At 32.7% G+C, this 15,004-nt stretch overlaps 1 protein-coding gene across 4 annotated transcripts in view; it reads left to right on the top strand.

Annotated features, from left to right (window-relative positions):
* Nucleotides 1–15,004, top strand: part of ANKHD1 (ankyrin repeat and KH domain containing 1) — a 105,148-nt gene that overhangs the window by 54,416 nt on the left and 35,728 nt on the right. For 2 of the 4 annotated variants that reach the window (XM_055555388.1, XM_055555384.1), the window contains exons 11-14: nucleotides 9,794–9,881; nucleotides 11,312–11,439; nucleotides 11,633–11,776; nucleotides 13,096–13,198. In XM_055555388.1, the coding sequence (XP_055411363.1) occupies nucleotides 9,794–9,881; nucleotides 11,312–11,439; nucleotides 11,633–11,776; nucleotides 13,096–13,198 (463 nt within the window). The other 2 variants (XM_055555378.1, XM_055555389.1) reach the window with 2 other exon arrangements.

The raw sequence follows: 15,004 nt of genomic DNA on the forward strand, positions 1-15,004 counted from the left end.
CCAGGGTTCATACTCGCATCTTGTGTGTCTCCTGCATTGGCAGGCGGATTCTTTACCACTGACCCACCCTGTAGCCATATATAGAATTATTGAATCACTGGGTTTTTTCCTCTCAAAATTCTAAGCCCTCTGTTCTGTTATCTTCTGGTATTAAATATTGCAAAAGCCTGCTCGAATATTCCCCAGTGTATGTAAGTATATGTAAGCAACTTCTTTTCTGCCTGGATTATCATAAGATTCTTTCATTATATTAAACGTTTATGATTTCTCCAGGATGTATCTTGGTGTGTATTATTTTATAATAGTTTTTCCTGGAAAATCATGAATGCTTTCTATTTGAAGATTTTAGTTCATCCTCTTTCCTTTCTCCTTTTCTTTCTCCTCCTTATCATCCTTCTCCAGTTTTCTTCTAGTATCATCTTTCTTCCAGTTTTCTTCTTCAGTTTTCTTCTTCTATAGAACACTTCTTTTTCTATTTTCTCTAAATAAATTCATTTATTATCCATATATTGAATCTCCCTTATTTGCATTATCTTTATGTCTGATTCTTTTCACTTCTTTTTTTTTTTCTTCTGTATTCTTTCTTAATAGGGATCATCCATCAGGGCCCTATTTTTTCTGTAAAGTTGTTGCTGCTTCTAATGTGGTTTTCATGGTTTCCTCATTGCTTAGTATCTTCTGCTCTTCCAATTCACTTTTAAATTTCCTCTTGCTGTTATATCACTTTGTCCCACTGTTTAAAGCATTTGTATTCCCTTTAATTTTTTGAAAGTATAGGGAATATTTGGCTTAAATTTTCTTTCTGTTTTTATAAGAACTTCTTAATATGTTCTGTGTTGGATACTTTGTGCTTATCTATTCATATTTGAATGGGACTTGTTTTTGTTGAAACTCATATGTGGATGAGAAAGGAAGAACAAGTGAGCTTTAACAGTCAGCTTCTTCATATCATATAGTTGTCTCAGAATATTTTCTCACTAAATCTTTGCCGTAGGAGCATGCACCTTCTTAGGTAAGCACATCTTCCAGGGTAGGAGGTAGGAGTGACTTAGAGTGAAGATTTCTCTAGGCCACATCTCTTTTATTTGGAGATATAGTTGACTCTGGTCGGTGATTGCAGTGCTCCTTGCTATTTCTTCAGCTATCTTCCTGTCTCATCTGCAAGAACTTTCTTCCTATCTGGAGTCTAAGATATAGAGAACATACAGATATTCTCAGGTTCTTTCAAGTCTCCTGTTTTGATTGAAGTGTGAGGACTGACTGCATTTATAATGGGAGGAGGAGGTACTACAGAGCTGTTTAATCATCTTACAGTCTTACAATAATACATCTTACAATACTTTCCCTACTTTTTCTCTCAGTTTCTGATATTCACAGATCTTTCAATTTAATTATTTCCCTTGGTTAGATATTAAGATACTGCTCTTTTTTTCCTGTAGTTTTAGTTGTATTTGAAGACAAAGGCATGAGTTCTAAACATTTAGCAGAATTATGTCTGCATATGTTAAGGTTTATGTTAAAATTATATTGGTAGAGACCATATTATCATACTCTTAAAGAAATAATACTCTGTTCATGAGATTATGGTCTCTACAGATAGGAATCTTTTTAGTTGAAGATCCTAAGTTAACAAAGCCCAGCACCTAAAGTATCAGTCACAAGGTCTTCATGGCCAAATGTGATTTTCATTTTTGGAATTAGATCCGTGAGTTCTTCTTTTTCCTTTCACAGGACAAGCAGGAGGACATGAAGACTATTTTGGAGGGCATAGATCCGGCCAAGCATCAGGTGAGGGTAGCCTTTGATGCTTGTAAGCTACTACATAAAGAATAGATGATGTAGGTAACCAGAACTCTGGATATCTGAATTCCAGCCAAGAAGTTCCAGAATGCTGCTGGGTGACAAAGGAAATACTCTTCAATTGAAAAAGATTATGAAGTTCCAATAAAAAAAGATTTATATTACTAGTAGTTTGCTTCCTTAGTATTCATTTATGTGGTATTCCTAAAAAACCTCTTAGGTGAAAATAGTTTTTCCTATTCAGATAGTTCTTTTGCATTCTCCTTTATTGAGAGAGTTAAGATACCCCACAGTCATAAAGCCCTTTGTATTCAGCTTTGTTCAACAAAAGTCTGAAACTCAGATTTAGAGTGATACAGTGGATTATTTTTTATATAATCCTCAAACAACAACAACAAAAAATAGTGACACATTTACTAGCTGATGCTCTAATTTCTGTAAAATTAAAATTTTCTTAATATCCTCTCATGTAGCCTCATTCTGAAATTGTTTATAAACAAGCATTTCTTTTCTTTTGAAAAAAAATGTGTGGAATTTTTGCCCTAATGGTTTTAAAAATCAAGCAAATTTAATATCCATTATAATTCAGGGAGATTTGTTTACACTCAGGAGCAGTACTTAATTTTTAAATTAAGAGTAAGTTGTGATTGCATCACAATTAATTTAGGCCATCTAAAATAAATTTTTCAGTATCAAGCCACTTTTAATCATAATGCTTGTTAAGGATCACCTTTATTGGCTTTTGGAGCAAGAAGTTGTTATATATTCATTCTATTTGGAATAGAGTAAATAAATTTCTTTCACAAAATATTAGGTGAAAATGTAAACTTTTGCTCAGTTTATGTAGCAACTCTGGCTCCTGTCAAGAATGTAAAACTGAGTGTTAGTTCACATAAAGTTATTTCTTTCTCCCTGGATTTGTTAAAGGAAATGTGATTATAAATCTATCTCTAGCTGTAAGTCTTAAGACTTGGGATTTTTATTATTATTATTTACTGGAGGATAATTTTAAAAATTAGGTTTGCAGCCCTCCTTTTAGAGGTTCAGATTCAGCAGCTCTGAAATGGGGAGTCTGCACTTTAGATGATATACCAGTAGATTCTCATTAAGTCCTTTATATTCCATACTTTGAAACACTGCTGTCTGTCTGTAGAGACTCTGCTGTCTATACTGTAGAGTCTGTAGATTATTCTGCATCATTGTTGAGTTCTGTTCTCATCTTTGCTTTATTATCATCCTTCCTCCATCCAAACTGAATGAACTTGGTTTTTGTCTTTGTTACGTGTTTTTAGAAACTGAGCTAAATACAAGCACTAATATGGTGCCTCTTAATCTTTCTCCATCTCAGTTCTATTGAGGGATGTGAATCTGATCAGTAACAAATTGCTAAGGTAATGATCAATATACAGAGTAGTGGGTTGGAAGAGCATATTCACTAAGGGAGATGTAAGAATCCTTTAGTACATACATAGTATAAACAATCTCCTTTTCCTCCCCTTTGATTCCGGTCCTTACCCCAAGACATTGTCCACCTTCAACTCCAAGAAGCACTGTCTCTGTGATATAGTGACAGTCTTCAACAAATACCTTGGGTGGCCCGGACTGTGGTTTTTTAAGGAAATTGACTTATTTTAAAGAAAAAAACCTTAATCTAAAATTTTTGTTATCTAAAGCCAAGTAGAAAAACACGTGTACCTTTTTTCTCATAGTATTTATGCATCAGAACCAGAACTTTGCAGTACATTTTTTATGAACAAAAGTGTAGCAGACTTGTAAGTTCTAATTATCTACTTATCAGTATATTTTAACTGTTAGTGGTTAGTTTACATTAATAAACTAAATAGGACCTCCCAGTTTTTAAATAACTTTTCGCTAAGGAATAACATATACATATTTTAAGATTTTACTACTTAAAGCTGGAAAACTTTTATCAATTTTTTCTTGATCTCTAAACTATCTGTGCAATACACAAAACTCCTGATAATTTTTTTTTTAAAGGCCAAAAAAATTTTTTCTTTCCTTCCTATTGTATGTTGAATTAATCCTGTCTCAAATTTGTTTAAATACAAATAACAAATGACTTCCTTTCAAGAGGGTAAAGTCTCTTAATATTTTGAAACCTCTCTGTTCTGTGTCAAGTACATAGATACAGTAAATAAAATATGGGAGGGTAACAAACTAAACTAAAAATATGTAGCTATACTCAGAAACAAGGTTAAAGAACTGTGGACTAAAAATGGACTCTGGATCTACAGTTGAAGCTATTTGGGGCTTGAATTTCATCTTTAAGGGAATAAGAACTGAATGTATCTCACATAGAGCAGGCCAATAGATTTAGTCTACTTGATTGAAGCATGAAACTGGTACCTTATTTATTATTGCCCAGCTTGCGAAGCAGGGTGGAAAAAAAACTCAAAGCAACTGCCCAGGATTACCGTTAGAAATTAGCAGATTGTTCTTCATAGAGGGAAGAGGCAAAGACAGCAGTGTAGCTAAGAACTTGGAGGACATCATTATTTGATATAGTGAGAAGAAAGAAGAACTTCATGGGATAAGAAGCTTAAGTTGCCAGGTAAAGGTCTACTTCTGAAACGGACCAGATTAAGGTAACTTTCAGACCATCGGATGAGAAGGGATAAGTTTATAAATGGAAATAAAAGAAAAAAAAACCAACTCCCATGCAAAATGAACTTTTTCAAATAAGAAAAATTGTAAAGCTCAGGAGCAAATCTACATCAAGAGAGATAGTCAAAATGCAAGCAGACAGACAGCAAACTGGGAGAATATAGGCCCAAGAAAATTGAAATAAAATACTTTAATCAGAGATTTTAAACATGCTTAAACTATGAACAATAGCCATAAAATAATGAGAGGCAGTGAAATAGGAGCTGATAATTATGAATTAAGGTCAAGTAGATATGAAATATTTAAACTTTCAGGTAAAAAAATTTTGGAAATAAAAATGTATAGGATATGGATTCATGTTGATGATGTATGGCAAAACCAATACAATATTGTAAAGTAATTAGCCTCCAATTAAAATAAATAAATTTATATTAAAAAATGTATAGGATAAACAGTATGTTGAACAGTTGAATAAGGAATTAATCAAATGATAAATACAGCACAAAAATAAAGAGATGGAAAATATAAAAGAGAAACTGAGAGAAAGGAAATAGTATCTACCATATATTTATTTGAAGTTGCTGAAGGAGAAAATAGAAATAGCAAGCAAAGGCAATGCTTGAAGAGATAATGATGGAGAATTTTCTAGAATTGAAACCTGACATGAGTCTTTGAAAAAAATCACTAAGAAATGCTTGAAGAGATACTGATGGAGAATTTTCTAGAACTGAAGGCTGACCGGAATCCTTGGTTGAAAAAATCACGAAGAAGAACAAATGAAACTGCAGAATTTTAAGGATAAAGAAAAAAATCTTAAAAGCCATTATATGAAAAATGAATTATTCTCAAAGGAAGACCAGTTACATTTTTGACAGTAGATTCTCACCAACAATAATAATTACAGAAAACAACAGAGGGTAATGTCCTCCAAATATTAGAAGATAATAGCATGATACAGAATTCTGTACTCTGCTAGCATTCCAAAGAAGAAGACATACTTATATTTTCAGATGTAGATATTTTCAGATCTACAAAGAATAAAAGAGTTTACCACCTCAGACCCTTGCCAAAAGAACTACTAAAATATATGTACATCAATAAGAAGAAAAAAGAACCCCGGAGGAAGGTGTGGGATGCAAGAAGCCTTGGTAAGTACAGAAGCTGGTAAACTATAAATACAAATTTGTGAGTGTAAAACCTAAATTTTTATGCTTAAAAACAAAGTAGTGCTAAAATCTAGACAGAATAGTGTGTAATTCAGCAGGATATGTTAGAAAGTTCAAAAGCCGTGTTAGAATTCTTGTGTTGTTCTGGAGAGAATAATCAGGTACTGAATAACTTTAAAGAATCTTTTTTTTTTTTTAAGAAAAATATATTATTAATCAGAACAAATACAAACCTATTCAACTCATTTGTTAAAAGGGCAGAGAATTTTGAATTAGATTCAAAATCAAAATCTAGTGAATTCTGTTTTCAGGAGAAAGAACTAAAGCAAAATGACAGGGAAAAGATTGACAAAATAATGGAAAACGTTATGTAAGACAATATTAATATCAAACAAAATGGAATTTTAAGCCAAAATTAGTTTTAGAGATAAATAAATGCTCCTCCCATTAGTATAACAATCAGTCACTTATCAATATCTAACATCTACCCTCCAACTAAAATAGAAAATTATAGTTACAAGAAAATTAGTTCTACATTTCTGCTCATAGGATTTTTTTTCCACACTTCTCCATGAAACTGAAAGATAAAACAATTGCTAAGAATAGAAAAATCAAGTTTGTTCTTATAGAGAGCTATAATTTTGTTTCCAATAAATATGGAATATATTTTCCAGTGCATTGAATATACATAAAAATGACACATGGTAGGCCACAAAAAAAGTTTTTAAAACAAACTTCTTCATCCTGTGAACTACATTCTCTGGTCTTTTGTAGTTTTACAAATTGACAATAAAACCTTTTTAAAAATAATCCCATACAATTAGAAAATGAGGAAATATACTTTTACATAATTCATGAGTTTAAAAGGCAATCACAGTAAAAACTACAAAACAGTTGTTATCACCAAAACTACACATTAAAACTTGGGAGAGAGGATACAGCTAAAGTGGTCCCTAGAAGGAAAATTGTATGTGTATGTATGTCTATAATGAAAGGAAGTGAAACTACTCAAAGAACAACAGCACAAAGAAGGAAGGATAAAAGGTTAAAAAAAAGTTAATATTGAGTAGTAAACGAAAAAAGAGTTTAAAAAATAGGGGTAAACAGCAAAATAAAAGCTGATTTTTAAAAAATTCTGAAGTAGGTAAGACCAGCTTTTTTCAAAGGGGCAAAAGGCACAGATACATGGTATAAACTTAAACAGTTATAACTTTGATATAGTAGAGGACTAAATTTATAGGGCAGTATGAACAATCAGTTTGAATACTTAGATGAAATGATTGATTATTTTCTATAAATATAAATTATCAAAAATGATTCCAGGAAATTCCCTGGTGATCCAGTGGTTAGGACTCTGCACTTTCACTGACGAGTTCCCAGGTTCAGTCCTTGGTTGATGAGCTAAGATCATGCAAGCTGCACTGTGCAGCGCAAAAAAGGAAGTTCTAGAATCACATACCTCAATAAAACAATAACTATTTTACAATTGAGTCAATAGTTCAAAACCACCCGTCTCCTAAAAGGGTAAGAGCATCCCAGAAGGATTTATCGGTGAGCTTTACCAAATGTTCAAAGAATAGATAATCCCTTTATTTTTTAGTTTTCTTCAAAAGAGAAAAGTTAAACTGCACAGTATCTAACTTTGTAGCCTTGAAAAGTAATTTTGTATATGCAGGGAAAAATCGTGATTTCTTTTCTAAAATTTTATTGATACTGAACAAATATTGGCTGAAATAATAAACCCAACATTCATAAGTGAATAGTAGTACTATTGATTAAGTAGCCAGTAGACCTTCTAACAACATGGGGGTTAGGGATGCCCACCTGTGTAGTGGAAAATTTGCATGTAACTTTACCCATGTAATTCTGGTTTCTGCATCCCTGTGATCAACCAACCACAGATCATGTAGTGTAGTACTTAGTTATCAACATATAAATGGACCCACACAGTTCGATCCCTATGTTATTCAAGGGTCAACTGTATAAACAAATTTGATGCGTATCCTAAAAGAAGGATTTAGTGATCAGATATTTTGGGTCAAGTGATATACATTGTGGGATATACATTTTTAATTTTAGGACAAGAAATGTAAATCCATTATAAAGTTGCAGCATTGTCTTATCAGCTGTTTCCTCAAACATAATTGTTCAAAACCAAAGGAATGGATGTATATTTATAGGGAGGAAAATAAAATAGGCAGCTTTTAACACCTTTTATTTCCAAAATTTTGTTAATATGTTGAATTTTGAAATTTCAAAATTGAGGTGCGGCTCTTGGGATTATACTCTTTGATTTCTTATTTTTAACAGCTATGGGAATATTTTAAATATACAGGATTAACAGTTAATTAAAAGTTTATTCTAAACAGGGCTTTCAGAATCTTTTGTCTTTGCCACTATTCATGGGATCTAGTTGCCAGGCTTAAGAGATAAGAAAGCCACCCCCCAAAAAAGGAAAAATGACATTAGTGTTGCCCACCCATGATCTAGTAATAATGTATTATCTGATGCAGATAATCAATTTCTTAATCTAATTTTAGCTACTACTTTTAATTTATTGTTAACTTCTCTTTCTCTTATTTACCTAGTAGAAAATTTAAACTTCAAGCTTCATTTCTGTGAGAGGGAAGATTTGAGAGGTCAGTTATGCTTAGGTACCTTCTTGGTAAACAGTATTCAAGTACTTAATTGTTTTAGATATTAGGTATATAATGGTAAGCAGAAATGGACATGATTGCTGTTCTTATGAAGCTTGCATTTTAGTGGTGGACATGTAACCCTAAATAGTTACACAAACTAATACGTGTTTGGAACTTAAAAAGGAGCAATTCGTAGAACTCTTTATAAGTTGATATTAGGAAAATTGATCTAGTTAAGGTTCAGAATGATCTTCTTTGAGGACACAACACTTGAAACAATCAAGGATGAAAAGGAGCTAACAAGTGTTACAGGGAAGAGATAGCAGCTTAAGGAAAAGGGCCCTGAGACAGAGGGTAAATAGCAGTTGCTAAAGGAGCACTTTCTTTCCAGTGTTTAGCTGATAGAATTGCAGTGTATAGTGTATTGACATGACTTTCTATGTCTTTCTGAGTAAGCTCTTCATGATGTGTATTCTGTTTTGTTTGAAGTTAATGGCCGGAATATTACATTTATCTAATTTTACTATCTACATTTACTTGAATTTTCAAGTTCAAAATCCATTCTAAAACCACATTATTTTGGCATCGTCTGTAGTTATGCATTCTTCGTGTGTGTGTGTGTGTGTGTGTGTTAGTCAGTCATGTCCAACTCTTTGCGACACCATGGACTGCAGCCCTCCAGGCTCCTCTGTCCATGGGCCCTTAGAGTTAATAAAGAATGGTTGGAAGCTATTTTATCATTCATTCTTCTTGCTGGTAAACTTCCTAGGAAGAACACAATCTTTCTGCTATTGTAAGACTGCTTCTTTTGCCTTTGACTGTTCAAGCATTTAATTTTACTCTAAAAAAATCTGCTCATTTGTGTTTTTCTTTTTCCTTTTCCCTTTACTCCTGAAATACCACAGTGTTTGACTGGTTTCTCACCTTTGATACAACTCTTACTGGCTTCTGATATGATGTGATCTTCATAATCACCTCATAAAATTAAGGTTCCTTTTTCAGAGTTCAGATGAATAATTAGGGAAACTTAGTATTAGGGGAAAAAAATGCAAGTTATTTCTCTTTGGGAATCAAACTAAACATAAGTCTAATTTTTAATGGTTACTGTTTGGTATGCAAAACTGAACTTGCTGTTAGAAAGTTACACCAACTAGTGTGGACTGAAATTAATCCTGTATTTTCCAGGATTTGAGGTAGGTAACAGCAATGGCACCCCACTCTGTTGCCTGGAAAATCCCATGGATGGAGGAGCCTGGTAGGCTGCAGTCCGTGGGGTCGCTAAGAGTCGGACACGACTGAACAACTTCACTTGCATTGGAGAAGGAAATGGCAACCCACTCCAGTGTTCTTGCCTGGAGAATCCCATGGACGGAGAAGCCTGGTAGGCTGCAGTCCATGGGGTCGCACAGAGTCAGACACGACTGAAGCGACTTAGCAGCAGCAGCAGAAGTGATTGCATTGACTGAGTATTAAATCTTCATTATTTCTTATGTCATTGCTACTAAGTGTTTAAGATAGATGGTTAATGAATTGGCACTAACGGATTATTTTATGTTTCTTTAGGAGCATGAATCTGAAGGTGGAAGAACACCTTTAATGAAAGCTGCAAGAGCTGGTCATTTGTGTACCGTGCAGTTTCTTATTAGCAAAGGTAAAGAAAGTACAAATGAGAATTTTCAAGAAGCTGCAACTTCTGTAAAAAGTTCCTAAACTGTTGCAATTTATGTTAAAGCTACTTTACCTATAGTCTAAGTATTGAATTCTAGTCTTTTATTGCTGTATATTCTTAGGAAGCAGAGTTCATAAGGTACTTTGCTGGAATCTTTATTAGTTTCAAGTTTGAATTTTCATCAACCAAACAGTATCTACTTACTCCCAAAAGTTGGAAAAGTCAAATGTAAAATGTCCAGCTATGTATAGTAGATACAGTATTGTTCAGCACTTAAGGCAGTTCTGCTGGAAATAGGGAAGGATAGAGGGGAGAAAGTCTACTACCATTGTTTATGGTACAGTTAAATCAGCTATATTAACAGCTTTAAAAATAATCTCATGTTGCTAATGTAAGGATGCTTATTGATGTACCTTGCCTTTCCCAAATGTACTTTCCCCTCCCCCACAAATGTACTTTAATGTAAGTTAGGATTAGGTTCAGCTGGGTAGTTTTGAAAATTAAATAAATATTAGTTTCCCATAGGTTTATTTTTCTTTCATAAAATAGATCTGATTATTAAGGAAGAAGGAAGACCAAACATTGCTGTAGTCTTAACTATCTAATTGGATCCATTTGGGATTTTAAAAGGTAGTTGAACTAAAAATAAAGTCTTTTTTTCCTGGCAATCAAAATTAATTTACCAAAAAAAGAGGCTAAGAAAAGATTTGCATTTAGACTTTCTTTAGATTATATTGTACAGAGCTATTGAACAACTTACTAAATTGCCTTTTAATATATTCAGATGATCTTATGTCTTCTCTTCATATCCAGGTCTCTAACTTTTAAAATACACAATATGAAGAATTATATTTCTCTTAAGTATTGTTTCAGAAGTTCTCTACCTTGAGACCTGGCTATACTGTGACATTTTAGAAGTAGATCAAAAATGTCTTTAAAGAGTTACATACAATGGTATTATTTGATGCTCGTATATATGTTAAACTATATGTATTTATTAATCTAGATTTTTCATCTTAAGTGGTATTGAATGAATGGACTGCAACAGTGTAGATGACTCTCACAAATATTATACTGAGTGAAAGAAGCCAGGCACAAAAAGAGTTCACTGTATGATTTCATTCATATAAAGTTCAAAACCTAAAATCAGTTTGGAAGTCAGGATAGTACTTATCATTGGAGGGGTGGGTAGTGACTGAAAGAGTACACAAAGTGGGGCTTCTGGTATGTGGATAATCTGTTTCTTGATCTGGGTGCTGGTTACACAATTATGTTCACTTTGAGAAATATTTCAAACTATACACCTATGATTTTTGTACTTTTTTATGTCTATGTTGTATTTCAGAAATGTTTCAAAAATCATATTGTCTGAGCTGGCTTTGCTAAGATTGCTTTTTTATTTTTCTTTGAAGGTGCTAATGTGAATAGGGCTACAGCCAATAATGATCATACAGTAGTGTCACTGGCATGTGCAGGAGGTCACCTGGCAGTGGTGGAGCTACTCTTGGCTCATGGGGCTGACCCTACTCATCGTCTCAAGGTATTCTACTTCAAAATAAGAAAATTATATATCATTATTAAAATATATTTCAGATATTTTAGTGCTTAATATTATTAATATTCATAACTGTTTTAAGTTTTGATTTTTATGAGCTAAGAAACTAAATGTGTTTAGTAATCATATTATTAAAAGAAATTGACAAATAATTAATTACAATATCAATTTTTCTCAGGATGGCTCAACAATGCTCATTGAAGCTGCAAAAGGTGGTCATACTAATGTTGTTTCTTATCTTTTGGATTATCCAAACAATGTTCTGTCAGTTCCTACCACAGATGTGTCTCAGCTTACCCCACCTTCTCAAGATCAATCTCAGGTAATATAAAATAGAACTTAAACTTATAAATATTCTTCAAATTGGAAATTTTTGTTTAAAATTAGTCTTAGATAAAATGGGCTTATTTCTCTTTTAAAATTTAAATAAATCTTGTCCTAAATTCTTTTGAGATTTTCTTGAAAAGTACATGGAAATTTTTAAATTGTCTTTATTTACTGAAAATAGTGTTTGGTTTAAAAAAAAAAAATGCACACTTAATACCATATAAGCATTCCAAGTTGTCCTTTTATTCAGCTATGTCTTTAGGGTTGTTAACCAAGAGAAAGCTCTTCTCTTAATACCTCCAAAGAGTGTTAATTATCCTGGTTGTTTTTATTCAGTTGTTAAGTCATGTCCAACTCTTTGCGACCCCATGAGCTGTAGCATGCCAGGCTCCTCTGTCCTCCACAAACTCCTGGAGTTTACTCAAACTTATGTGCATTGAGTTGGTGACGCTATCTAACCATCATCAAGTGCCACCTGCTTCTCCTTTTGCCTTCACTCTTTCTTAGCATCAGGATCTTTTCCAATGAGTCGGCTCTTCACATCAGGTGGCCAAAGTCTTTTTTGGCTTCAGCAGTGGTCCTTCCAATGAATATTCAAGGTTGATTTCCTTTAAGATTGACTGGTTTGATCTCCTTGTAGTCCAAAGGACTCTTAAGAGATATCCTGGAAATACCTTTTCTAGAGATATTCTAAAGATAGCTACTCTTATCAACCAGGAAAGTGTGAGTGATATATGCACCAAAATTTTATTAATTTTTAAACCTACCTAAAAATACAGAGAGTATGTAGAGAGTATAATAAGTATACAAAGTTCATTGACGTCTTAAATTCTTTTCTACAACGGTATCCTGAGAACTGCTAAAATACACTAATTTGGGAAATGTGTTGGATTTTTTTCTTTTGACCCTATAGAATTTGAACAAGGGTAAATTGGTCAGTTGAATATGTTACTTTTACTCCTAGCTGTAATTGAAACCAGCAAGGCTGTCTCCTTAACAAGAGAGTGATATTAATTCCATTTAGCTTAAATCATGGACTATGTGTAGATTGCCTGAATTTGCCCTATCAGTATTCTCAGAAATTATTGCTTGGTAAACAATGCTGCTGCTCCTTCTTTTTCATCTTCCTTTCCCTCTTCTTCTTTTAAAGAAATAAAAAAGTTAATTTGGTGGTATATGAAGAAAATCTAAAACAAGATCTCTGTTTCATTTGGTGGTATATGAAGAAAATCTAAAACAAGATCTCTGTTTCATGTATGGACCTTTGTTTTATTCTTTGGTCTGAGATAATTTTTTTCTGAGTTGATTTTTTAGGTTCCACGTGTGCCAATGCATACACTTGCCATGGTTGTACCTCCTCAGGAACCTGACAGAACTTTACAGGAGAACTCTCCTGCTGTTTTAGGAGTACAAAAAGGTTAGTTCTTGAATTATTTTCTTTAAAATGGGCATTTTTATCACCTAATGTGTGAATTCATAAAGATACTTTCATGGTACACAGTTACTGTATATCTAGAATTGAGGTAGGTAATTCTGACAAATGCTAATCATCTTGTATACCATTTAAAATAGAAAAGACAGAAGTACTAGGAAAATGATTTATTAAAATGGTAACGTACTTCTAGGTGTAGTTTTCATCTGGCAATGCCAAAAATAAGCATATACCAAGTACTTCATTTTATTAAAGTAGCAAAAATGTATCAGGCATTCATTTTTCATTTCACAATGCTTTAGCTAAATAATACTATAATATGAGGAATGAAAATATGTGTTTGCTGTCAGTCAAGTCCTAGTATCATTGATGCAATTCAGTGAATGTCAATTTAAGAATTATATTTAGTTTCTTTCATGAAATCTATTTCACTGAATGGATTAACATCTGTCAGTATATGAACATAGACAAATAACTATTAAAAAGTATGTGAAAAACAGCCAAGTGGAATATTGAAGAGGATACACTGTTTAAAGGACTCAAGTTTATGAGCTCTGTTTTTTTTCTGCTATATTTTCATTTGTAGATATAAAGTACCTTCACTTGATAATCATGTATGGTTGTCATATCTGAGTTCTCTGAAATAAATAGGTAGTATGTAAAGTATTAAAAACTATTACAGATAAAACCAACTTATAAGCATATTTCATTCATTATATGACAAGTTCTAGATGTTTGAAATCATAATCAAGTGTGTAAGTATGTTTCAGTATCTTTAATACAACTTTTTTTTAACATATAGCTTTAAGTAAAGTTGGTAAGGCATGACTGTACAGCACCAAACAGAAACCTCTTTCAAATTAACGTCAGTTTTAGTAATTTAGAGTATTGAGTGCCTTTACCAAGGACTACTTCATTTCTAAACTATTAATTTCAAAAATAACCTGCAGTCTCTCTGACTTAAGCTAATTCTAGCAGTTTTCCATTGGCCACCAAGCTGTTCTAACTTCAGAAAACGAAGACTGCTATTTTTAGTCTTAAGAAATAAAAAGCAAATTAAGCATGTACTTGTTAAGAATCTGAGGATCCTAACCGGCTAATAGACTTTAGTAAAGTATTTGAACCTAAAAGCCTCAGTTTTTGTTGTTTTTTTGTTTGACTATATCCTATAGAAGACTGTAGTAACTTTGACTAGGGAAATTCAGTACTATGTAAGAAATAATTGAAAAAATATTTATTGACACAGAGCCACAGAATAACCAAGAAATGAGCTAGGAAGGACACAGTATGTACAGAAAGGAAGTAAGACATTTTAAATTTAGATCTACTATATAAGTCAACTGAAATGTTTGGGTCATGATTTCTAAGTTGATACTTAAGTGAGTAATCGTATTTTTGCTTACTGAAATATCTTCTTATACTTAGTATCTACTTATTTTCTTTACTTTGATGTTTTATTACTTACTGAATAGTATTAAACTGAACCTACCTTTTACGAAATCTTTCATTTTACTAAATTATTAGGGCAGGAAAAATTAACACTTGTATCTAGACACCTGGCACTTGCTGTTGCCAGATACCAAGTGGTGTTGCCAACCCCAACATTTATTTTTGCAGGATGAAGGTGTAATAATGCGTTGTGTTTGAGTGCATCATAGAATATTATATGATTGTAAATTAGGAAAAATAAATTGATGATGTAAAAGTACACCTGCATGGATAGTAAAAGCTATCTTAAATTATTAAAGATATATTATTTTCTCCTTAATTTTTCTTCCTAAAATTTCTCAC

The sequence above is a fragment of the Bubalus kerabau genome, chromosome 1 (genome assembly GCF_029407905.1).
Source record: "Bubalus kerabau isolate K-KA32 ecotype Philippines breed swamp buffalo chromosome 1, PCC_UOA_SB_1v2, whole genome shotgun sequence".
Classification (NCBI taxonomy): domain Eukaryota; kingdom Metazoa; phylum Chordata; class Mammalia; order Artiodactyla; family Bovidae; genus Bubalus; species Bubalus kerabau.